The sequence below is a fragment of the Alexandromys fortis genome, unplaced genomic scaffold (genome assembly GCF_014885135.2).
Source record: "Alexandromys fortis isolate MF-2015 unplaced genomic scaffold, M_Fortis_MF-2015_v1.1 scaffold_58, whole genome shotgun sequence".
Lineage (NCBI taxonomy): Eukaryota > Metazoa > Chordata > Mammalia > Rodentia > Cricetidae > Alexandromys > Alexandromys fortis.
This window is the reverse complement of record NW_026067940.1, coordinates 3935520-3959470: the sequence shown is the minus strand read 5'-3', so window position 1 is coordinate 3959470 and position 23951 is coordinate 3935520. Positions and strand designations below refer to the sequence as shown.

At 40.1% G+C, this 23951-nt stretch overlaps 1 protein-coding gene across 7 annotated transcripts in view; it reads right to left on the bottom strand.

Moving 5' to 3' along the window:
• Ppp1r12b (protein phosphatase 1 regulatory subunit 12B) overlaps positions 1–23951 on the bottom strand; it is a 207720-nt gene that overhangs the window by 109218 nt on the left and 74551 nt on the right. For 3 of the 7 annotated variants that reach the window (XM_050147573.1, XM_050147575.1, XM_050147576.1), the window contains 5 exons: positions 22447–22647; positions 20841–20923; positions 19713–19838; positions 16850–17029; positions 12422–12601 (listed from right to left, as the gene is read on the bottom strand). In XM_050147573.1, coding sequence (XP_050003530.1) covers positions 12422–12601; positions 16850–17029; positions 19713–19838; positions 20841–20923; positions 22447–22647 — 770 coding nt within the window. Of the gene's footprint in view, positions 1–12421; positions 12602–16849; positions 17030–19178; positions 19222–19712; positions 19839–20840; positions 20924–22446; positions 22648–23951 lie in introns of those variants that run through there. The other 4 variants (XM_050147574.1, XM_050147580.1, XM_050147577.1 and 1 more) reach the window with 3 other exon arrangements.

Below are 23951 nucleotides of genomic sequence, written 5' to 3'. Positions count from 1 at the left end.
TCCTTCCAAAATATTACTGCTCATTGACACTGTACTTAGTCACCCAAGAGATGGGGTGGAGATCTGTGAGACTCAAGTTTTATGCATACTGAGGTAGTATCTACTCTGCAGCACATGCATGGGTCACAGTAATTTTGACTGTTCGATCTCATTAGCTAAGAAATGGATTTTGTAAGACTATAGACGACACTGACCGTGACTCCTCTGACAGATCTGGGGAAACCAAAATGAAAACCTTCCAGAAAGGGTTCTGGACTCCAGATACCACCAAAAACACTGCTGATGCAAGGATTAACTGGACTTTGGAAGAAGTTGACTTCAACCCTCAGAGGTGGCAGTACTTACAAATGTGGTATCAGTAGAAGAGAACCAGAATTAAAGGCTCAACGGCTAAGAGCACCGACTGTTCTTGCAGAGGACATGAATTTAGTTCCCAGCACTTATATGGCAGCTCACAACCATCTGTGTAACTGTAATTCTAAGGGATCAGACTTCTCTCTTAGCTTCCTCAGGTACATGGTGCACGCTCAGGAATGTAAGCAAACACTCATACAAAAACAAATCTTTAAAAAGGAGATGAAAACTAGAAGTGGGATCTGGAGAGATGACTGAACTGCTAATGTGGGACTGTTTCTTACAGATGAACACGTTCCATGTCCCTTAAGGCATAGTCTGAAAGTGCTGAAGGACCGCAAAGGACGTGGGTGTTATATACCTCAGGAACTGAGAGAAAATCACTAGGAAAGAAGCTCCACTGAGGGTCACATCCCATTCAACAGCACAGCACGCTAAAGGCAACCTCCTGAGAAGGGGAACATCACTGAATGTGGGAAATTTTCATAGCCACCTCAGTCTTCAGCAACCACAATCCTGGCTAGTCAGCAAGCATCCATATGGGGATAAAAGCCTCACTAGCAAAAATATTAGTTTGTTAAGTTGTATTTTTTTTTTGTTTTTTTCTAGACAGGGTTTCTCTGGAACTAGTTCTTGTAGACCAGGCTGGTCTCGAACTCACAGAGATCCACCTGCCTCTGCCTCCCAAGTGCTGGGATTAAAGGCGTGCGCCACCACTGCCCGGCTCAAGTTGTATTTTTTAAAAAACCCAACAACTTTAAATTACATTTACTTATTTTGGGGGGTAGGGAGTGCCACAGTGTATGTATTTTCAGAGGAAAATTTGTGGGAGTCAGTTCTTTGCTTTTATCATATGGTTCTGGGGCCTGAGCTCAGGTCATCAGGCTTGGTGGCAAGTGCCTTTATATCTGCTGAGCTATCTTGTCAGACCAATAAAGTATTTTTAAATTAAGGTTACATACATTGTATTTTTAGACATTGCTATGGCAAAATTGACTATAAAAATAGTAAACATTATGTTTATATGTACTGGGAAACCAAAAAAATTTATTACAGTACTTTTTTGTTACTGTGATATTCATTTTATTGAGGTAGCTTGGAATCACTATAACTCTGAGGTGTGCCTATAACTGACAAAGAAACTGGACATAGAAAGTGAGCCCACATTAAGAACCCAGTTTCAAAACCCTGAGATACAGGATCCCTACGGTATGCAGAGTTTAAAGATATTTGAAATAAGCAACCTGAAATCTAAAATAGTAGCACCATTTAGACTTTTGGGTAGACCTTATTTCCAAATGTATTAACTCTACAGAAGCTTGGTACAGACCTTAATGAAAGTTTTTTTTTTTTAAACTGGTAACAACATGAACACTGTCAAGTAAATTATTTCACAGTTTGAGAGATGAAAAGTTTCTGCACTTCATAAGTCTCTCCGTCGACCCAGTAATCCAAATCAGACCAACTAAACTGACTTAGAAAAAGCCCAGGTTTAATGGATAAAACACTCCTGGATGATTTTCCAACCCCAGAGAGGAGACAGGAAAGGAAGACCAGAAAACCATATGTCTGTTTTCTGGGGGGAAGTTTAAGTATCATGTGGGAATGGTCTTGAGCATCCCTAAGGTCAGGTCATCATTTGGTGGGCTTTCTGAGATGCAGCAGGGTTTGGAGAGAGATGGGAAGGGGGTTTGGGGTGGAGCTTCCACCCAAACATTCCAGATTCTTTGGGTTTATGCATGCCAGGGGATGGGAGTAGAGGTTCCAGCAGAACATCCAAGACCCTTCAGCTATATGGATGCCAGGGGCTGGGGTGGAGCTTCTACCAGAACATTTATGAGGCCAGCCTGGCAACATAGAGACTATGTCTTCTAAAAATTTTCTGGGTGGAAAAAAGAGAAAAATCATAGAGAGGAGCAGTGTGATGCTGCAGGCCACTCTTTTTATATGATGTCTTCAGCCTGGTGCAGTGAAGCTCATTATTCTGCCACCTCAGGACTGGGGCCCAAGCAAAGGGTCACTATTTTCTTTCTTTCCCCCCAGAATTTTTTGGAGTTCTATGGCATAATCTTAAATTCTATTTTAAACCCCAGAAACTTCCAGAGTGACACCTTACTGATTTGTTGGTGTTGGGCTAATGGCTGATCAGGGTGACAGTTATTGAAAATGGGGATGGCTGGAGCTACTTCTTAAAAGCATGACAATGAAAGCCATCCTGATTGATCCTTGTTTGCTGGAACCTCCAGCTCACCATGCAAGATGCAGAAAACCCTATTCTCTCTCTCTCTCTCTCTCTCTCTCTCTCTCTCTCTCTCTCTCTCTCTCTCTCTCTCTCTCTCTCTCTCTCTCCAGACCCCACCCACTCAGAGAACCTCTGAACAAAGGAAAGGCCCCAAAAAGCCCAGTTTCGCATTCTTGGTGGAGGGCAGCTTCCTCCCCTGTAGTTGCCAGCCACCCAACCCCCTGCCTAAAGTGGTCAGCTTTTGGCAGACACATCATCACCCCTCACCTACAACCTATATAATCTGCCTGCTTTCTTCTCCAGTCTCTATCTCTGGGACTAGAGAACCAGTCCAGAAGTTGCCTTGCTTAAATAAACCTGTTGCTAAACTTTTTAAATTTGGCTTGATTTGGCCTACTGTGTTGGTGGAGAAACCTATAATGGAGTACAAAAAAAAAAAAAAAAAAAAAAAAAAAAAAAAAAAAAAAAAAAAAAAAAAAAAAAAAAAAAAAAAAAAGAAAAGAAAAAAGAAAAAAAGAAAGAAAACCTAAAATTTTTCCTCCTTTCTTTCTTTCTTTCTTTCTTTCTTTCTTTCTTTCTTTCTTTCTTTCTTTCTTTTTTGCATTTGTTTTTTTGAGGCAGGGTTTCTTTGTGTAGTCCTGACTGTCCTGAAACTTGCTTTGTAGACCAGGCTGGCCTTGAACTCAGAGAAACCTGCCTCTCCCTCCTGAATGCTGGAATTAAAGGTGTGCACACAACTGCCTGTCCCTCCTTTCTTTCACTTAGTAGTTTTGAATTTTTTGAGGTGGGTTTTGAAACAGGTCCAAGCTGGCCTCAAAGTTGTGCCAGTCCTCCTGCCTCAGACTATTCAGGGCTATGCTATTCCTAATTCTGACCCTTGCTTTCACAGAAAATTTCTGGGTAGCCTGAGATGTTGTCGGATGGTATTTTATTTTCAATGTATAATTTGCCTACTACCATATACACTTTGTTTTCTTCTTGTTCAATATTCACACAAGAAGACAAAGATTGCATCAATAAATAAAAAATAGGTTCAACTTTGCTATAGACTTTCAGATAAGGAAAACATTTTAGAGCAAAAATGGAGATAGATTAGAAGACTATAAAAATATTCTTTAAATGACAGCTGTCATAGCTTAGAGACAGTTTTAAGTGTTTTAAAAACAATGGATTAATTATTTAAGTTTCTGATATTCCAAGGATGATGTCACATTAATCTGCTTACAGCTTCACATTAGCTGGAGTAACCACATAGCTTAAAGAGACTCCAAAGGATTCAAGAAGATTGGTATGTGGGTATATGACTCAAACAGTAGGGTCATACCCTGAGAAGCAAAGCAGAGGTGAATATAATGTGGGCTATTTGGAGGAATAAGCAATTTTATCCTCTTGTGGAGACAAATAATTTATAGCCATTTCTATTTTAAAAAAAAAAAAGGAAGAGGAGGAGGAGAAGGGAGGGAGGGAGTGAGGGAGGGATATACAATTCAGGGCTGGTTGAGGGGAGGAAAAAGCTACCGGGGAAACATAAGAAGAGAAAAGGCAGGCAAAGACAGTCACTATCAGACTCTAATATTAGCCATGGGGATTATTTATATTCGGTTGCTAAGGAAAACTTGGAGCTTTGGAAAATGAACTTGACCACTACATGACTGTGACAGCTGCTACTTGGCCCTGGTATTCCCGCAGAGCTATCTGCCAACTGCTGGCCATTTGCCATTTCTGTCCTGTAGTCTGCCAGTCAAATCATCTGGCCTGTTAGAACCAGATGTCCCTTCTGTTTTCTACAGTACCCAGGTAAACCCAAAAACTGGAGGATAGTGAGCTATATTCTAGACTGTAGATCAGGACAGGCTGGCCCTGGAATCAAACTTAAATTCTGAATGTGAATTATTTTAATTAAAAAGTAGTAATACTTCAGTAGATAAGAAAGGACTCTATGGTCTTAGGGCTTCAACATTCCCTTCCATTAAAGTAAGGAACCTATCCTATCCCTTTCCATCATGTAAAGACAATAACAGCTGTATGCACTAGAGCTTTTTCTGGGAAGTGGGGTTTGGTAAATCCAAGGTCATGCTCTCTCTAAAAAATAAATTGTATTATGTATTTTGTTGTAAAATGTGTATTCAAAACCATAAATTACGCTGGGTATAGCAGCTCACACCTGTAAATCCAGTTCTGAGACAGGCTGCCTAGGCTACAGAATAAGACCTTGTCTTAAGAAAACAAAACAACCTGGGTGGTGGTGGCACACGCCTTTAATCTCAGAACTCAGGAGGTAGAGGTAGATGGATCTCTGTGAGTCTGAGGTCAGCCTGGTCTAAAAAGTGAGTTCTTTTTAGACCAGCTAGGGCTACACAAAGAAAAAACTAAAACAAAACAAAATAAAAAAAAAGAAAAGAACGAAAACAAAACAAAACACAATTAGCCAGGCCTGTAGTTCCAACTACTCAAGAGGTGAGGCATGGAGATCCTCAAGTTTTGCCAGGGCCACAGAGCAAGTTCAAGCTCCTGTCCCTACCCCACTCCTTTAAAAAGGGACTAGAGAAAGTAATTCAGTTGTAGAGTACATTTACCTAGAAACAACAAGGCCAGATCCTCGGTTCAATCTCTAGTAACACACACACACACACACACACACACACACACACACACACACACAGACACACACGAGTTCTGAAAACCTTGACTGGCTATTGCAATTACTATTGGATGGACATAGCCATTACCACAAGTTAGTATCACAAGGGAGACTGGTTCCTCAGCAATTTTTTTCAATTGTTCTTCCTCCTTCCATTTCATTATAACAGTAATACCTTTTAATTCCAGAAAAGTAGGGGAATTAGCTAGAATTCTCCCACCCAAAAAACAAGTGTTAACATTCTTTATCTGTTTATCTGGTACCCTAATGTGTCCATTGCTCCTAGCTTTGCTCACTTAACACAAAGCTGAGTCCAGAACTGGTGACAAGGATAAAGCTGAAAATATCCATGGCTAGTCCTAAACACAACACTTCCTCAAAACAAGCCCACTGTGAAAAGGGTGCTAAGTCCCACTCCCCAGTCTAAGTGCTTCAATCCCAAGGCAAATGGAGATTATTTCTGAGCATTGCCTTTCTTCTGCTTAGATCTTGCTGTGGCCAGTTTCTAATCCTCATTTATCCCAATGCTAGGAATTGTTTCCATTGAACCTGTAAATGAGGGCATCAAGGCTTCCACCACGGTTTCCTAGCAGGAGTCAAAACACTTCCACAATGAGCTGATTACAGAGAAAGCTGAAGCTTCAAAGGAGAAGAATTACCACTCAGCATGCTCTTTCAAAAGAAAAATTTAGCTGTTTCAAAACATCTGACTTTCCCCCCTTTAGTTTACGCTTATCTAGAGGGAGAAACTAAATGGCTTTAATTGTGGAAAAGCTTAAATGATATGTTTTATGTGATCAAGTCATTCCTCTGCTGAAAATCCTACTATGCTATTTCACAGCTCTGAGATCAGAAGATCAACTTTCTTAACATACCACAGACAAAAACTAGCTTGATTTGGTTCCTGCCTACTTCTCTAGCTCCACAATTTCCAAAGACTACCCAGTGGAACATAAATTTGGGGGTTTCCCCAAGGTTAAAAACAACCCAATTGGGTACATGCTACATTCTACACATTCCCAAACTCCACTTTCAACCATCACTCTTTCCAGATGATCACAGAAGGCTTTTTGAGTAAGCCTGTTTAACTTAGCTTAATCCATTGTTTCCCAATTAATTTGGCTATACCCCACTCCCTTCTAAATCTGTTTTCATTAAAAACAAAAACTTTTATAAATACTACAGTGTCCTTGCCTTTCCTCAGGAATAGAAAGGAGTAAAATTCGTGAATTTGTTTCCTCTAAAATACCACCTTCTCCTATTTATAAATTTCCAGTTGCCTCTAGTCACCCACTCCCCTCCTCCACGGCCTCACAGAAATCAATGCATTTTTTTTATTAATATGTATATGTGTGTGTCTGTGTATGGATACGTGCACGTGAGTGCAAGTGCCCTTAGAATCCAGAAAAAGACATCAGATCCCATGGAGCTGGCCATATAGGAGGTTATAAGCTGCTGGATGTGGGTGCTGGGAATCAAATGTGAGAAGAATGAACCAAATCAAAAAAAGAGAAAGTGCTCTTAACAGCTGAGCCATCTCTCCAGTCCCAATTTGTATATTTCTTTTCCATATCACTTAAAAATTACACAATTAGTACTCAATTTGCTTGGTTGTCTTCCCCCAATAGGCTTTCAATACTCAAGATGAGGAAACAGATTTTCTTCCCCATCTGACGTTGTAACTTTAATCTTTGAAAAACATATGACAGTCTTCAATAAATGGCTGTTAGATGCTCTGCCTAGATGAGTCTCCATTGAACAAGATTCTATTTACTTCTAACACCATATGTTTGTGCCAGGACCCAAGCTTTCGAGAGCAAAGACCTGGCTTCTGTATTAAATTCCTGACTTAGGATTCCAAATTCTATGGATAGTAGTTTCCTCTAGCTACTTCTGTACCTGCCCAGATCTCGACTAGACCCTTCCTTTCCATTTTCTGAGGCAGGGTTTACAATAAACATTTCTCATGAACTGGATAGCCCTTCCAGAGTTCTAACTTGATATAGGCAGGTTCTTCATTACAAGTCCCAGCTAAGTATGTCCGACATCACATATGACAGTAAAAGCTGAGCTTCCCATCCACAGTGCTACATATAAATACAACAGTATTGGCCACCAATTCTGACAACCTGAGTTCAAGTGCCAGGACCCACATGGTGGAAGCAGAGAGACAAGTTGTCCATCCGGCCCCCACATATGTGCATGGCATTGATCTGCTCCTCCCTCCAAATCATTGAGTAATACATCCACTTTTAGTCCATTCACTTTCCTGCACCTCGTCTATCATTATCCCAGTGCAAGCCCGATCTTTCATATTACTTCTACGATAGTCTTTCCTCCTCAGCTAGTCATTTCACACTTATTACCTATTCTTTCCCTATCTAATAACTTCAGGCAGAGTTTAAAAGCCAGAACTTTAAAAAAAAAGGGGGGGGGGAATTCATGATACTTTAAGATTCAAATTGTCTAGTGGCATGTTGCCTACAAATCCACTACTAGGTATGTAACTAAGAAATATGTCCACATAAAAATGCACACACAAATATTTATAGTAATATTATTAACAATAGCCAACAGATAGAAACAATCTAAATGTGATTAACTTATGAATAGATAAACAATATCCAACGGTGGACTATAAAAAGGAATAAATAAGTCCTCATACCTGCCTCAACGTAAATTCACTTTGAAAATATACTAGAAAGAGGTCAGTCAACAACCCCATCTTGTTTCCATTTATATGAAAGGTTGAAAATAAGAAATTTATGAAGATAGGAAATATATTGGGGGTATGTAAAGAGATGAGGGAAATAGGTATAGGATTTCTCTTACAGGTAATAAAAATGTTCAAACTTCACTGTGCCAATAGTCATACTAGTCCACATTCTAAAAACCAGTGTCTTTGGATTAAGAGATGGCTTGGTGGTTAAGAGCATTTGTTGCTCTTATAGAGGGGGCCCAGGTTCAGTTCTCAGCACCGACTTGGTGGCTCACAACAATCTGTAACTCCAGTTCCAAGGATCTAATGCCCTTCTTGTGATTTCCACAGGCACCAGGCATGCACATAGTATGTGTACATGCATGCAAAACAGTCACAAATAAAATAAATAAACCTAAAAATAAAATAAATCAATGTCTTGCTACTTTAAATGTGTGGGTTGTATGGTATAAGAATTATGTCTCTATAAAGCTGCTGGAAAAATTCTTCTACTGGTCCATTATAGTTCATCGTCTGTAAAACCCAAATGCTCATCACTGGCTGGAAGACACTGACATGGTATAGCCACTTTCCACGCTCTCCGCAGGTCTCATCTTAAACCGCTCTCCCCGCAATGTTTCATTTAGATATAAAACCTTCATAGTGACTCCACTTAACACTGACTATCTTTTCAATTGCCATAACTGGCTTAGAAAGTTTGTTCCCTAGGGGCTGGAGAAAAGGGACTAAGAACATGTGTTGTTTTTGTAGAAGATCCAGGTTCAATCTCTAGTACTCACATGGTGGTTCACAACCATCCATACCTTCAGTTCTAGGGTATCCAACACCCTCTTCTGACTTACCTCGGCATCAGGCACACATAGAGTACACACATGCAGGCAAAACACTCATTCACTAAAATAAAACAAATCTTCAAAGTTCTTCCCCTAGCTGCTACTCATCCTACAGACCTCAGTCTAAGCATCACACTCTCATGAAAGCCACCTGGATCCCCCAAAGAGTTCCTCTTCTATAACACACTGTTTATAACTCACGCTGCCTATTTATGATACAGGTTGAGCTTCTCCTAACCAAGCTTCTGGGGACTAGAAGCATATCAGATTTTGAATTTTTTTCAGATTTTGAGATATTTTCATAAACATAACAAGGTATTATGGATAAGAAATCCATATCTACACATAAGATTCATTTAAGCTTCATAGGATGTAATCCCCACAACCTGTTCCTATACTGAAGACTTGTTCTCCAACTAGCAGGCCCAACAATTGAACATTGACCACAGCTCACAGATAGGCATTTTACAACACTCAGAGGTGAGGCTTTATTGGTGGGATGGTCACTGGAGCTGCCTGTCTTGTTCCAGACATGAGCAGCTTTGCTCATTCACACTTCAACAGTGATGTTCTGCCTCACCACAGGCCCAGAAACAGTAAACCAGCTGGCCATGAACTTCATCTTTGAAGTCATGAACAAAATAAACCTTCCTCCTGTTAAAGAATTTCTCTCAGATGTTTGTCACAGTATCCAAAACTATCTCGTGTATTTTTTTTTTTAAGTAATTTTGTATGTGAAGTCAGGTACGGTAGGATATGCCATCCTAGACTGAAGGAGGCTAAGGCAGGAGTGCTGACATAAGTTCAAGGCAAACCTGGGCTACATAGTAAATACTAGGCCTGCCAGGAAGACTTGGTCTCCAAGAAACAAACCAAAACCAATTTTGAGTATGTGTGGAATTTAGAATACTTTCTATTTTCAGATTAATGATGCTCAATTGTATATATCACATGCACTTGTAATTTTTATCAGCACATATGTTTCCTGTAGGTTCATACCAGATTTGTCTAGTTCGCCTAGGTACTACTTGCGCTTAATGTGATTCCTGGTAACAGCAGCAATCAAGATTGTGAAAAGAGTGAAAGTTAGTACAAAACAAGTGACTAACAGCTCTTTACTAGTGCCACTCATTACGTGTATGACTGTTCTGCCTGAGTGTATGTGAGTGTGCAATGCATATGATATGCCTTGGTGCCTGTGGAAGTCAGAAGATGGCCACAGATCTCCCGGGACTGGAGTTACAATGATTGGAAGTTACCGTGTGAATGATAAGAATAGAACCTGCATCCTCTGTGAGAGCAACAAGAGCTGAGCCGGCTCTCCAGCCCCACTTCATGCCCTTCTTAAAGACAGTAAAATGCACTCTTGATCCAGTATACTAACAGTTCACTAATGTCTCAGCTTAGTCCTTTTAATTCTTTTGTTTGGTTATTTGCTTTATGTAGACAGGGTCTCACTGTGTATCCCCAGCTGGCATGAAACTCACAAAGATCCACCTGCTTTTTGCCTCCTGCAAGCTTGAGATTAAAGGTGTGTACCACTCATGCCCAGTTAGTCCTTTGTTTTTATAGTTGCTGCTTCTTAAGGAAATTTATCCTGGTCACCCTATTTATTAAACTAGCAGGTGTTCAGTGCATACCTGTGGCCTGACAAAACAACTAAAGCAGAATCAAAATCTGTAGCAAACGCTGTCTTACCCATTATAGGTTATGACATCAACAGAGGCAGTGCCTCTATGATTCTCTGATTGACACAGCAATTCAACACAGCCTGAAAACAAACATCTTGTTCCAGCTTTCCGAGGATCACAATCTTAATAAATTTAACTTGTTTTATTTCTCTCAGCTAAGAAACAGTTTGTGTGGGAGGTGTGGGTGTATGTATTTGTGTGAGTATGTACATGCTTACACGCAGCTGTGTGGGGGATGGTGTCTTCCTTAACTGTTTCTTCACTTTCACTGAACCAGGAGGTCATGGATTGACTACACTGCCAGCCAGGGAAGCTCCCAGACTGCCTACTTCTGTCTTCTCCAAGTAGAGGTCACAGATGTGAGATGCCATACCTGCTATTACTTGGCTGCTGCTGCTGAGAACGCATGTTCCCATACTTGAAAACACTTTATCAACTGAGTCATCTCTCCTGACCTAAGAAATACTTTAGAGAGTGACTTCTTGGTTGGAGAAAAGACTGCTCTTAAATTTAGTTTCTCAGATGAAACTAATGGTACTTCTTTGTGCACTAGTAAAAAATGTACAAGCATTACACATTTAGGACTGACTTATTAATGTTTACTTGGCTAGAAGCCAATTAGAAGAGGATGACTGGGGGCTAGGAAAATGATTCCGCTCTTAAGAACACTTGCTGCTCCTCCAGAGGACCTAAATTTGGGTCCCAGCACCCGTATCAGGAGGTTCACAACCTTCTGTAACTCCAGCTCCAAGATATCTGACACCTTTGTCTGGTTTCCAAAGGTACCAGCAACACAAATGGCATGTGTGTGCACATGCACACGCACGCACACAATGCACTCATACATAAACACAAATAAAAATGTCTCCTTAGAAAGAAAAGAGGACCACTACTGGCTCAGAAACCCATTAGTCCAGAAAACTGATTTTCTTAGAATTTTATGGAAAGAAAAGAATAGGAAAATACTATTTTTCAATACACTTAACTTCCCCCTCCTTTCTCAAAATGTGTGCTTTAGGTTGTCTTCACAATAAGCAAATAACTAAAAAGTTTGGTACTGTATCTTTTAGACAGCATTTCCTGGTTTCTCACAAACACATACATACTGAGAAATAGAAGAATATCTTTTTGGATACTGGAAATAAATCAAACTAAAAATCTAAATCTCAATAAAGGTTTGTCTCCTTTTCTAGTTTTAGAAAGTGATACCAAAGCCTCAGTCTTTCATGCACACTGGATTTCATAGAGCTCAAGCTGGACACAATGCTCAGCAGTTTTTCCTGTTGTCGCACTGTCCACAATCTCTTAATTCTAATACACAGTTCCGCTCTTCTTCAGATCTGTCTCATGTTGATCTACATCTGCTCTCTCAGATTCTCTAAAACCACTGCAGTGCAGCAAAGCATGGTAGTAACCACCTGGACTCCTAGTCTCAGGCAGGCTAATGCAAGATCAAAAGATTGAAGCCAGCCTGAGGTGCACAGCAAGTCTCAACTGCAGACAACAGATCTCAATCCCGCATCACCATAAACGTTCATTTCCTTCCCGGGTAGTATTCTCACATGTATAAAACTATACACCCAGCTCTGATTCTTTGAGATTTTTTCACAGTATTACTCTGCTGCACAGAGCGATCACAGAAAACTCAGAACAAAACGAAGGATCTTTCTTTCTCTGTGCTTCAAGCTCCACATCACAAAAGGCAAATATATACCTGTCAATTATCATAAGATAAATAGAAAAAGGTCTGACTACATACAGAACATAATACTAAATAGTCAGAAATAAGACCTCCACCACAAAAAAAAAAAAAAAAACCTTCCAACCTAAGACATAACAGTAAAATTAAGCTCTATTTGAGCGTGGGTCAAGGACTTCATACCCACATCTCTGTCTCTCAACTCAGAGCAGAGCCCTGCAAATGCATCAGGAACCTCATACCTCCTCTTCTCCCGGGCTTCCCCAGAGGAGTCCGTTCCAGTGGAGGAGAACACTGTGGCAGCAGGAACCCCATTGGCAGTGCTTGGTGCAGGGCGATTGGTGATCACACACAGAGGACTAGAAGAGACACCATCTGTTGTTTTCTCTGCTGTTGAGTCAGCCTGGGACTTGTAAGGAGTCCTGAAATTAAGAAAGACAGGAGCAAAAGGAAAATGTTCAGGCATGGTATAATCAAAACACTGGCACAGAGAACGGAAAGGCATAGATCTAACGAGAATCTCCTTGCTCAGATTTTGTTTGTTGGTTTGTTAATTCTGAGCTCTTAAATATTGGAACAGTATAATTATACACTTAGTCTGACATCTTCTGCCCAGGACTTAAATTTTATAGGATTATTTTTGCATGAGATTAAAAAACAAACAAACAAAAATCAGCTGTGGCACAAGGCAAGATAGTGACATATGCAAGTGTCCTAAATGATTCGTTGCCACCTGACCTCCCTCCACACATGCACAAAGAGACAGGATCTCACTACAGGTGAAAAAAGACACTAAAATCACTTACGATATTAGTCTTCACCTGTCCCTCAATTCTTGACAGGAGAAGTCTTTGTGGCAATCCTCAAGCTAGATTTGATGACCATCTTCTTGAATTACCCATTTGAAATTATTCTATAACCTCAGTCTATTTGGTTCTCTCTCACCTAGTCCAGCAACTGCAGTCTTTTTCCATTTACACAAGTGCTTAATTCTCTACATTCATAGCTGCCTAAGTAAGAAACTGAAACAGAAATCGAGCAGGATTCTATATGTAACCTTAACTACCAACTGCAACAGCAAGCTGTTTAATTAAAGCCATTTATGTGAAAATAAGATCTTTGTTTCTTAACAAAGAGGAGCAACCACTGGCTCTCCACCCAAAAAGCTATCATTTGTGATGTCACAGCTTGTTGCTGGGGTAACAGAGATCCAAAATTGATACTTGCAGGGATGGGAAAAGCAATGAAAAGCATGAACGTTAAAAATCTGTTTTTCACCTACTCACAATTATTATCAAAAATGTTTGCAAGTAGCTACCAGCAACCTTCCAAATATATTAGGATAAGTGCAAAAAAGATAATCTAATCATAAAGTCTAAACATGGCATTAAGAAACACATAAAAATAACAGTTTTGAAGATAAAAGCTATACCTAAAACATATAAGCTACTTCCCTAGAAGCAATTAATACCTCCGATAAGGTGATAATGTATATTCATTTTCTTATCTGAAAAGTTGGAGATAATTTCTTAGATTTATTAGTATACAGCAAGTACTAATAAAATTAGCCAGAAGCATAGCCATAAGAAATATGGTGCCAACCTGGGAATAGTGTATGCACCCATAACTCTCAACTACTAGGAAGTTGGAGAAGGAAAATTCCATGAGCTCAAGATTTGAGACCAGTCTGGGAAACAGACTCCATCTCCTCTCCAAAAAACAAACAAACAAGCAGCAGAAACAAAAAAAAACCTTAAGTAAGATTTTATACTTAACAAAAGCATGATGAAATCTCTTCTTGGGTTAATAATCTATTTTGGCTTCTCTGCAATTTCTTTGTTTTTAAGTTTTATTTATAGGTATATATGTGCTCAGTGTATAAGGGAAGAGGTCAAAGGTTAATCTGTGGGATAACTCTCTCCTACCTCCTTTTTATGGATTCTGGGGCTCAAACTCAGGTTGCCAGGCCTGTGCTTTACCTGCTGAGCCATCTTGCCAGCCTTGCAATTTCTTAGGCTGTTGAAATGCCAGAGACTTTATTTTATTGTTAATAAAACTTTATTATTATTTTAAAACATGTTATAACTTTATAAGTAGACTTTCAAGGATAGCCAGGAAAGCTCTACAACAGGGTCAGAAACTACACAACGGAACCACATGGTGCTAATAATCAACCAACTTAAAGATCTGACCCTTCACCATAACACAGGGAAAATAATGCTGCATCATGCAGAATTCTCATGATGATGAAACAAAATAATGTCTGTACAACACCTAAATAGTACCCAATAAAATATAAACTCAGTGTAAACAAAACACGACAAAATAGGTAGGTTTTTCACAAATTAATCTGGATATAAAACCTGCTTCAGTCCCTCAATGGCTTTGTGAGCTTGGGCATATGATTAAGCCTTTGGTTTGCTTTCCTCATCTAAAAATACATATAATGTTTAATATACCAGGGATTTGCTTATGAAATAACATATGAGCAGTTAAGGCAGATGTTACCTGACTAATAATCATTGTCCCTGACCTTCCTAACAGGTGCCCTATATATTTCTTAAATTCTATTTTTTTGAGATTTTAATTTTTTTTACATTTATTTATCTGTGGTGTGTGGGGTTTGTATGCATGTATATGTGTTCACAGAGGTCAGAACATGATTTCCAGGAGTCAGTTCTTTCCTTTGACCATGTGAGATCCAGGGATGGAATAAAACTGTCAGGCTTAATGTAAGTTCCTTTACCCAACGAGCCATCTTTCCAACCTTTCTGTGTGCTCTTTATTTCTTAAGGCAACAATGTACCTACCCAAAATTGACATCTTCTAAGGTCTGCCAGATGCTGAAAATACCCCATGAGACACAGATCTAGTGTTTCTGAAAAAAGAAACACTAATTTAAAGGTCTCTCTTTGCCTGCTTCCCCCTTGCCTATTACTTCATATTCACAAAGCAGCCACCATGGCTAGAACTCCAGCAGTTATTCCAAACTGTGAGGCAAACCTTGGATAGAATCCATGGTGTAAAGAAAAAGAACTGGATCTTTTAAGACTTTGGAGCTATTGTACTGGCCTTGTTTGTGGACTTTCTTACAAGAAAAAGAAACCGTCTCATACTTAAAGCAGTATTACAGGGATTTACTGCTGCGTGTGAATAAACCAATCCCAGCCTACAAATCCCTCTGTACAGAAACTAGTCCAGTTCCTGTCACAAGACAGGATTCAACAAAACAGTCTCCAGTTTCAGCTATGTTGTTTCCTCAGTGTTGAGGGTTAAATCCAGGGCCTTAGGCATGCTAAGCAAGTGCTAAACGCTAAGTTAAGCTTCCATCCTCCTGTCTGGATTCTTCATCTTTAGTGATAATATACAGAATATCAATATAGCTGTATTATTATAGGAATCCAATTAATTTCTACACAACTATACAGTGTTACTATGAGAGCCATAGGTCTGAAATCTATATAATTATAACAGTATTAATGATAATTCATTATAAAATAGTTCTTTCTCACTAAATTAATGGTGACTATTTGTTTCAGGGAAAGAACTCTATTAAACTGGCAAACATCAATCAAACACCATCATAATAGATATTCTGGCAACAACATTATCATTTCTATTTATTTTTAATTTTCATTCTGCCAAAACAAGACCCATAAAAGCCATATGGCAAAACAAAAATAGCTTCCACCATGCAGGAAAGGGTAAAAAAGCTGTAGTGCAAGGAGCAGCTAACAGCTGGAGAAATGTCCTCTCATGCAGAGGACCCAGTTTCCATTCCCAGCAACCACTACAGGTGGCTCACAACCACCTGAAAATGCAGTTGCAGGAGCTCTGATGTCCTTTTCTGGCCTTAGCAGACATTGCACACATGTGGTACACTTACAGACAAGTAAGCATAGACACATACACAGCAGTTTAGTAGTATGTGAGGATGTCAACTGGGTGTGGTGGTTCACGTCTTTAATCACTTAGGAGGCAAATCTCTCAGTTCAAGGCCAGCCTGGTTTACACAGTGAAGTCAAGTCAGCCAGGCCTACATTGTGAGACACTGTCTCAAAGCAATCAAAACAAAAAGGAACTGAAGTCCTGCTGTGCTTTCACAAAGACACTCTACCATGCTACCTTTAAATGAATGGAAAACCAAAAAGATATGCTCCCAGGACATAGCTTCTGCAAACACAAGCCTCTCCTCACAATGCTCCCAAAAGAACACTGATTAGCATAATTCTCAGAAGGCTATAGGAGGTTTCTGGAACATGGATTAGCTTTTCTTCTGGATTTGTATGTCATCTTCCAAAAGACTAAATACATGAGACTCTTATTAGAACAAGTAAAATGCAGGAATATTTTTAATAGATAATTTATTATCATGGCCTTGACTCTAAAACTGTAATCACAATTGGAAAGGTGGTTGACAAATGAAAGCAATCATGCTACTTTGACCCCCTGAACATCAAGACAATGATATGGATCCAATGTTATTCAATAAGCAACTGCTGACTGTCTAGTAAAGACAAAATAAAAGCATTTTCATTAAATTCTGGATACTGTCACAGGAATTTAAACTTATTTCTACACTGACAAAGCCTCTTTGCTTCAAATCTCTTATGTGTTTCCAGAAGCATTAACTGTGATGATGTAACTCAAATGGCTCCAAGAAGCCTTACCTGGTGTGTTGTACAGATGCAGAAGTGTTTGTACTGACTGGTGCAGGGCAAGAGGCAGGTTGCCACTGGCTGCCCCGAGAGGTGGATGAACCAATGGTAATGGGTGAGGTAGCAGGAGATGAATTGCGATTGGCTGAAATGTAGGGACTTGTGGGGTCACTACTTTTACCAAATGAAGCACTGCAAAACAGCACACAGTCACTTTCTTCAGGACATGCTGCTCACCCACCATTTCCCAACCCCGCCTCCCACCCAGATGTGAAAGGAGTGTAGGTCAAAGAGATGGCATGGCAACCAGGAAGTGGAGAGGTAACTCCAGCTGGAGCTGGGTCTCCAGCACAAGCAGGCAATCATCCAAGAGTGAAACAATCATCACTCTTTGAAGGATGATTTTTTTTTTTTGATCATTCATCCAAAAGAGTAGAGGAGGAGATGTGACATTCAACAAGGGAAAGCAAGAAAGTAGAATACAAGACAAGAGACTATTATTAGAAGAAAAAAACCCTGACAAACCCAAGGCCCCAAATCATGCATCATGACATGAAGCCAGAAGACCAAGGGCTGGGGGAGGTCTTAGAAATGTAAACAGTAAAGGAAAGAAAGGAGAGCTGTGGGAGAAAAAAATGGCTGCTGCAGTCATTCACCTTAAAGAAAAATGTCTTAGGGAGGAATCAAAGCTTTAGGGCAATGAAAGGCAAGGGTTGTAGCTTGTTCGTTTTCAACTGAAGACATAAGGACGATCTCAACTGCAGCAAAGCCTTACTGGGTTAGAAGTCTGTAAATGTTTTCTGACTGTAACAGAACTAGGGGCGAGGACAGAAAGCTGTGAAAACTTCACTAGAAGAGCAGTGTTTTACTGGGCTGTATAAGACTTGTTCCTGGCTAAATACAAGAGACAATGTAGAAAATTCCAAGACCAAGGCTTGGCATAGCTGGGGGATAAGAGATTTCCTGCACTTTCTTTTTAAAATGGTGATGACATATAATTCTTTCTTCTCGGGAAGACTACAAGGCCTTATAAAAATCACTCTAGGGTCACAGACAACAAGCGCTGGAAACCTAAAGCACCAAGTGACTTATAGATCTTTTCTCAAAAAATGCTCATCTAAGCCGGGCGGTGGTGGTGCACGCCTTTAATCCCAGCACTCGGGAGGCAGAGGCAGGCGGATCTCTGTGAGTTCGAGGCCAGCCTGTTCTACAAGAGCTAGTTCCAGGACAGGAACCAAAGCCACAGAGAAACCCTGTCTCGAAAAACAAAAAAAAAAAAAAAAAAAAAAAGCTCATCTAATTAAGCACAATTTGCAGTCCTTTCATCTTCCGTTCACTGTAACTTTGCCCAATCTACATCAAAACAAAGCCATTAAAACTCATTTGCTGATAAATTTGGGTCATAAACATCAACAACCCCCCCCAATAACTCCACATTTGGAAACTAAATTGAAGCTAATTCTTTCTTTCCCACCTCTAGAACGTTATTCTCTTAGAAAAGTTTCTTTGATATTGGATTTGACTGTGAGAAAGATTGATATATCTTGGTAATTCAAGGCCTTTCCCTTTAAGAGAAATGGGTGATACCCTCATAAAGCCCCAAACAACTGATTGGTATACTAGTCAGTGGGCTTGAATGTAACTCAGTTGGTTGTATGCTTGCATAGTATACAGGAGGCCTTGGGGTCAATTCCTAGCCTTATAAATGTGTGTAGTGACATATACCTGTAAGCTCAGCACTCAGGAGGTAAGAGGAAAGTAGATCAAAATTTCAAGGTTACTTTCAACTACACAGGAGTTCAAGGCCAACTAAGGCTACATGAGGCTCTGCCTATACAAATAAATAAATACATACATAAAATAACCATTGAGCTGCACTTGTACACTTCCAAAGTCAAGACCTTTCTTAGGATGTACCTGCAGAACTGAAGAATTAAAAGGCAATAGTGTCTATTTTCATCATAGCTTATTTCCCATGTTCCGACATTAACTACCTGTCAAGAGCTTTCCTGTTAGGTAGAAATAGTTTTGATCACAAACAGCTAATCTGCTTTTATAGTCTTGGCCAAAGCCTGTTTCTAAGGTAGCCATCTAGAAAGCCTAATGACAAAGGCAGGAGGCGGCAGCTGGAAGGGTTAAGTGGAAATGAAGAAAGAATTCAAAGTAAGCAATGAAAAACAGATTCTTCTACATCAGCAGCAAAATTCAAACCAAAATATTATTAAGTGCCTCTTGTAGCTTAATGGTTCTGGCAGAGGTGCTTTGCTTGCTGGCTAGCTTGTGGCAAAGAAAATAATTGCAGGAAAGAGAATACAGATGAGATCAAAGGAAACCCATGTACCTTCTCTGCACACCAAACTTGCGAGTTTCACATCTTGATGGATCTGAAGGCCATTAAAGTCATAAAAAAACAAAAACAACTCAAGTCCCTAAATTAACAGGCTCAACATGAAATGACTTAAATCCAACAGAAAACTGTTCCCATTTCCCATTCCTTACCACCCTATCGTGCCCCCCCCCACCCCAAAGTGTAACCTGTATTCTAGTTTTAGAAATGGGAAAATCAAGACTAGGCAAGAGTGTATAAATTCCAAGTTCCCCAGAAATCACTAGGTACTACTTCAGACTGAAATTTTATTAGGGCCAAGAGGATGGAGTATAAAGTCAGGTCTGTAGTGAGGATTGGAATTGGCTTACTTTAATCCAGTTAACAAGAGAAAAAATTAATTTTAAACTAGTGAAAATGTTGATCCCAAAAATCTAAAATGCCATTCATTTTGTGGTACTAATTGGATAGAAAGAGCATGCAATCATTACCCATCCTCCCATGATCAGAGTGAAGAAAGATTATCTCCCATCCCTCTGCCGCTGGTACCTTTTCAAGTAAGTTGACACATAAGGGGAAGGAGCAATTGTCTGTGGCGTTTCATTTCCCTTTGTTTCATCCCTCCACAGCTGCTTGGTGTGGGAGCCACTCCTCACTAGATTAACGGCTGACTCTCTGTACAGGCAAGAAAGAAAAACCAACAAAGCAATGATTCCTACCACCAATTTGGTCTATAAACAGAGAGAACAGCCAATTGAAAACTGTAACATGCTAAAGAAACAGGCACATGCTTCAAGTGATTCTGTTTTCTATATGCTTCTTATACTAGGGTTGGCTTTCTTCTCTTAACCTTAAACCCAACTCATTCCAACAGGTACCAAATTATACCTCACACCAAAAGTCCCTCATCCTTTTGTGATGAGGAGTCACTTTTTAACTCATTTTAAAAGTACCTTGCAATGATCCCCAGTGGCAGGCTGCGAAGGAGCTAATGAGGTTACTACAGGAGGAAAAGGAAGGGTGCTGCTAGGCGCCTCTTCAGCACTACAAATGAGAAGATATCCAGGAGGGACTGTAGTAGGTTTTTTGAACTCACAATCAAAAACTTGGGGTCTTTTCTATAGAGACTGTAGGCCTACAGCAATCCTTCTTGGGCTTTAATGTTTATCTGAATCACTTAGGATATTCTGATTCTGATTCCACAGCTCCAATAGGCCTCCAAATGATGCCTGATAGGAGCAGCATGCCTTAAGAAAAATAGGGTCTAGATTAAGTTCTGCCTTGAAATGCAGGACATTAAATTTTACTTCCTTATAAATTAGAAGCTGATCATTTCAAGTAAACAATCTATTCAATTCTATCAATCTAGTGGGATATACTATACAAGGCATGGCCGGGCGGCTTGAGAAACAAAACAGAGCCTGCGGGGGTAACTAAAACTAACTCATACTTGGAAGGGTCACAGTCCTGCAGGCAGTAATGTCTAAACTGGAGTTACAATATAAAGGGTTAAAAATTGGCAAAAAATGGTAAAGGCTGGGAAGTATTCTGAGCAGAAGGGACAGGCAATCCATAATGTACTGACAACGCCTGTGGGACAAGGCAGACAAATAACAGCCAGATCCTTATGCCCAGAGGGGCTGAAAGACATCATCTTTTGGCATGTATTGTGATTACCTGTTCTCCTTTTCTTCAATGTCACTTGTGCTGCTGAGCCTCCGGGGTACCAACGTGCTAAAATAGTTTTTGTTTTCTCTTTCCTATAAAAACAAAAATATGTAATACCCAAGAAAGGTTCAATGCTGACCCAGCACAAAACATTTTTGGTAGAAAAGCAGGACTCTGCTAGGCATAGTGGTGCACTTGTAATCCCAGCCCTTGGGAAGTAAAAGCAGGAAGATTTTAAGTTCAGGACCAGCCAGACCTATGACAGTGAAACTGCCTCAAATCTCAAGAAGGAGGAAAAGGTGGAACTTATGATAGTTACATATTCTCATACCTGGATTCATCCTTAGTTCTATTTCAAGTGGTATTACCCAAGACTAGCTATTAAAAACTTACTCTTACCTTTCCTTCATAAAAATCTTGTCTGGAGGGAAACAATTCTCAAGAGAAAGTCAGGATGCTCCAGGGAAGGAAACAGCACAACATATACAATGGGCAGCACTGAGGGGGTGAGAAGGGGTCTGGGATGCCACAAGCAGCTCCATGGGACTGACGCCCTGCATACATCAGTCTCATTTGTTCTCCAGCTATTTCTTCCCTGAAATGCGACTTCCTTGGGGACACACAGAACAGATACACTGCAGCTCATCCCTTCAAGTTGTCACCAGGAAAGCAAACAGTAAGAGGACTATGATTACAAAGAAGACCCCAGAGAAAAACACGGTGTGAATCTAGTAAAATCTAGAAACAAATTCCTCTTTGATGAATATAATGGGGAACTTCTTTTAAAGTCAGCCTAATCATATATTTATATAAATGAAAAACAATAGGTTAAAATTTTTCTTGCAGGCAGGGTAATGATAGCATACACCGAAATTCTAGCACTCAGAAGGCTGAGGCTACATAGCAGGTTCCAGGTCATCCTGTTCTAATTTTTAACAAAGAAACAATAAACCACTAAGTGCTAACGTGCCCAGTTGCATTAAGGTTCAAAGCTCAACTATGCTTGCAAACATCAAAAGAGTAAGTTTTCCTGATACTGACTCAGAAGAACCATTTGGGCCTTGTTCAACTTTGAGTCATTATTTTGCTCTAGGGCAAGTAAGAAAGAATGAACATAAAATAAACCAAAAGGGGGACTGGAGAGATGGCTCAGTGGTTGAGAGCACCGGCTGCTCTTCCAGAGGTCCTGAGTTCAATTTCCAGCAACCATAAGGTGGCTCACAACCATCTGTGGTGGGATCTGGCGCCCTCTTCCGGCATGTGAGCATACATGGAGGCAGAATGTTGTATACATAGTAAATAAATAAATGAATAAAAAGCCAAAAGGAAAAAGCTATTTTTAAGAAAAATATTAGCAAATAAATAACTACTTGATGAAACTACTGAAGTTACAAGGCCAACTCATTTCAACAGATACCAAATGCCTTATACCAAAGTCCCTATCCTTTGGCAACAAGGAATTATTTCTGTCCTCCATCTTAAAAACATCTTCACATTCTCTGTACTTCCATAATCAACTTGGGGACTAGAAAGCATTCCCATGTCATCATGACTGCATTTCCACTGAAGAACACTGCCTTGAATGCCCTGCATACCCCTCCCCTCTCCACTGCACCTTATCTTTGTCATCCAGCAAAGCTGAGATCCGAGGGCTTGATGAGGAACGGTAGATGGAAGAACCTCGATCCCTAAAGGCTTCCCTGGAGTTGGCCACTTCACTCAGCATATTGTGACTGCCAGTTTTTCTGAGTCCCAGTCTCCATGAAGAAGGAGATTCGTCTTTGGGCTCTTCTGTCTTGTTGAAAAGACTGGACAACTGTAAGAAAAGGAAGGAAAGGGGAAGTCCTGATGATCTATTCTGCTTTGTCCTATTTCATTTTCCCCACTTAATGAAGTTCAGTGGAACAGCCTAGGAACGTACTAGAGGAACCGAGCCCTGGCAGGGTTCCTGCCACCGTGCCCACTCACTTGGCAGATGCTAGATGCTCCTTAAGGCTCTTTCTTCAGAAACCAGCATTGAATTCCAACTCTTAGTGCTCCTACCCACAAACCTGCTCTGAGCAGGGAAGCCCCTTTGCTGTCCTTGTGAACCAGCACTGTCCTGAAGCACTAGGAGACTGTGCTCTGGTGATTCATATTCTTTTGACTTGCTGGGTACCTGAAAATAAGCTACCTTTCCCCTCTATGTCTCAATGTGCTTATCTTTAAATTGTGGTAATGAACTTAATTCTTCCCTCTGATACAGTCTGAAGAAACAGAGTGAGCTAATAAATATATGTGGATGCAGTGTTCTCCATGAGATAAGGTAATTATTTCCTTTTATTGAAAAGATTTTTTTTCTCACATAATATAACCTGATTTCAATTTCCCCTTCCCTCCACTTCTTGCAGTTCCTCCCAATCTCCTCTCCCATCTGGATCCCCTCCCATTTTATCTGTCATTAGTAAAGGGATAACAATAAAATAAAATATAATAATACAAAAAACTAACAGCAGAATTGGACAAAATAAACAGAAGGAAAAGAACCCAAGAGAAGGCACAAGAAACAGAGACCCTGAGAGGAAGGATTTGATAAAGAGATCTCATTTCAGGCTGAGTATACCAAGGTCTCTCATGTGATAAGTTAATTTTAAGTTGTAGAATGTCAACTCCTCAAGAAAATCTAACTATAATATTAAGGAAATAATCTATTTAATATTAAGCAGCAAGTTCAAAACGTTTGACATTTTAGTGAGCAAGAAATTTTAAAATATAAAATTTTTAGAGGTATGAAGGTCACCATCTTTCTTATTCTGCCTAGATAGAACATCTTTCAAAGAAATCAATAGCTCACCATCACCACAATTGCATGGTGACACATGCCTGTAATCCCAGCATTTAGAAAGTAGAGGTAGGCCAGGCACCAGGAGAGACATCACTGGGAACCTTCATCTGGTGATGGATGGAGATAGAGACAGAGACCCACACTGGAGCACTGGACTGAGCTCCCAAGGTCCCAATGAGAAGCAGATGGAGGGAGAACACGAGCAAGGATGTCAGGACCACGGGGGGTGCACCCACCCACTGAGACAGTGGGGCTGATCTATTGGGAGCTCACCAAAGCCAGCTGGACTGTGACTG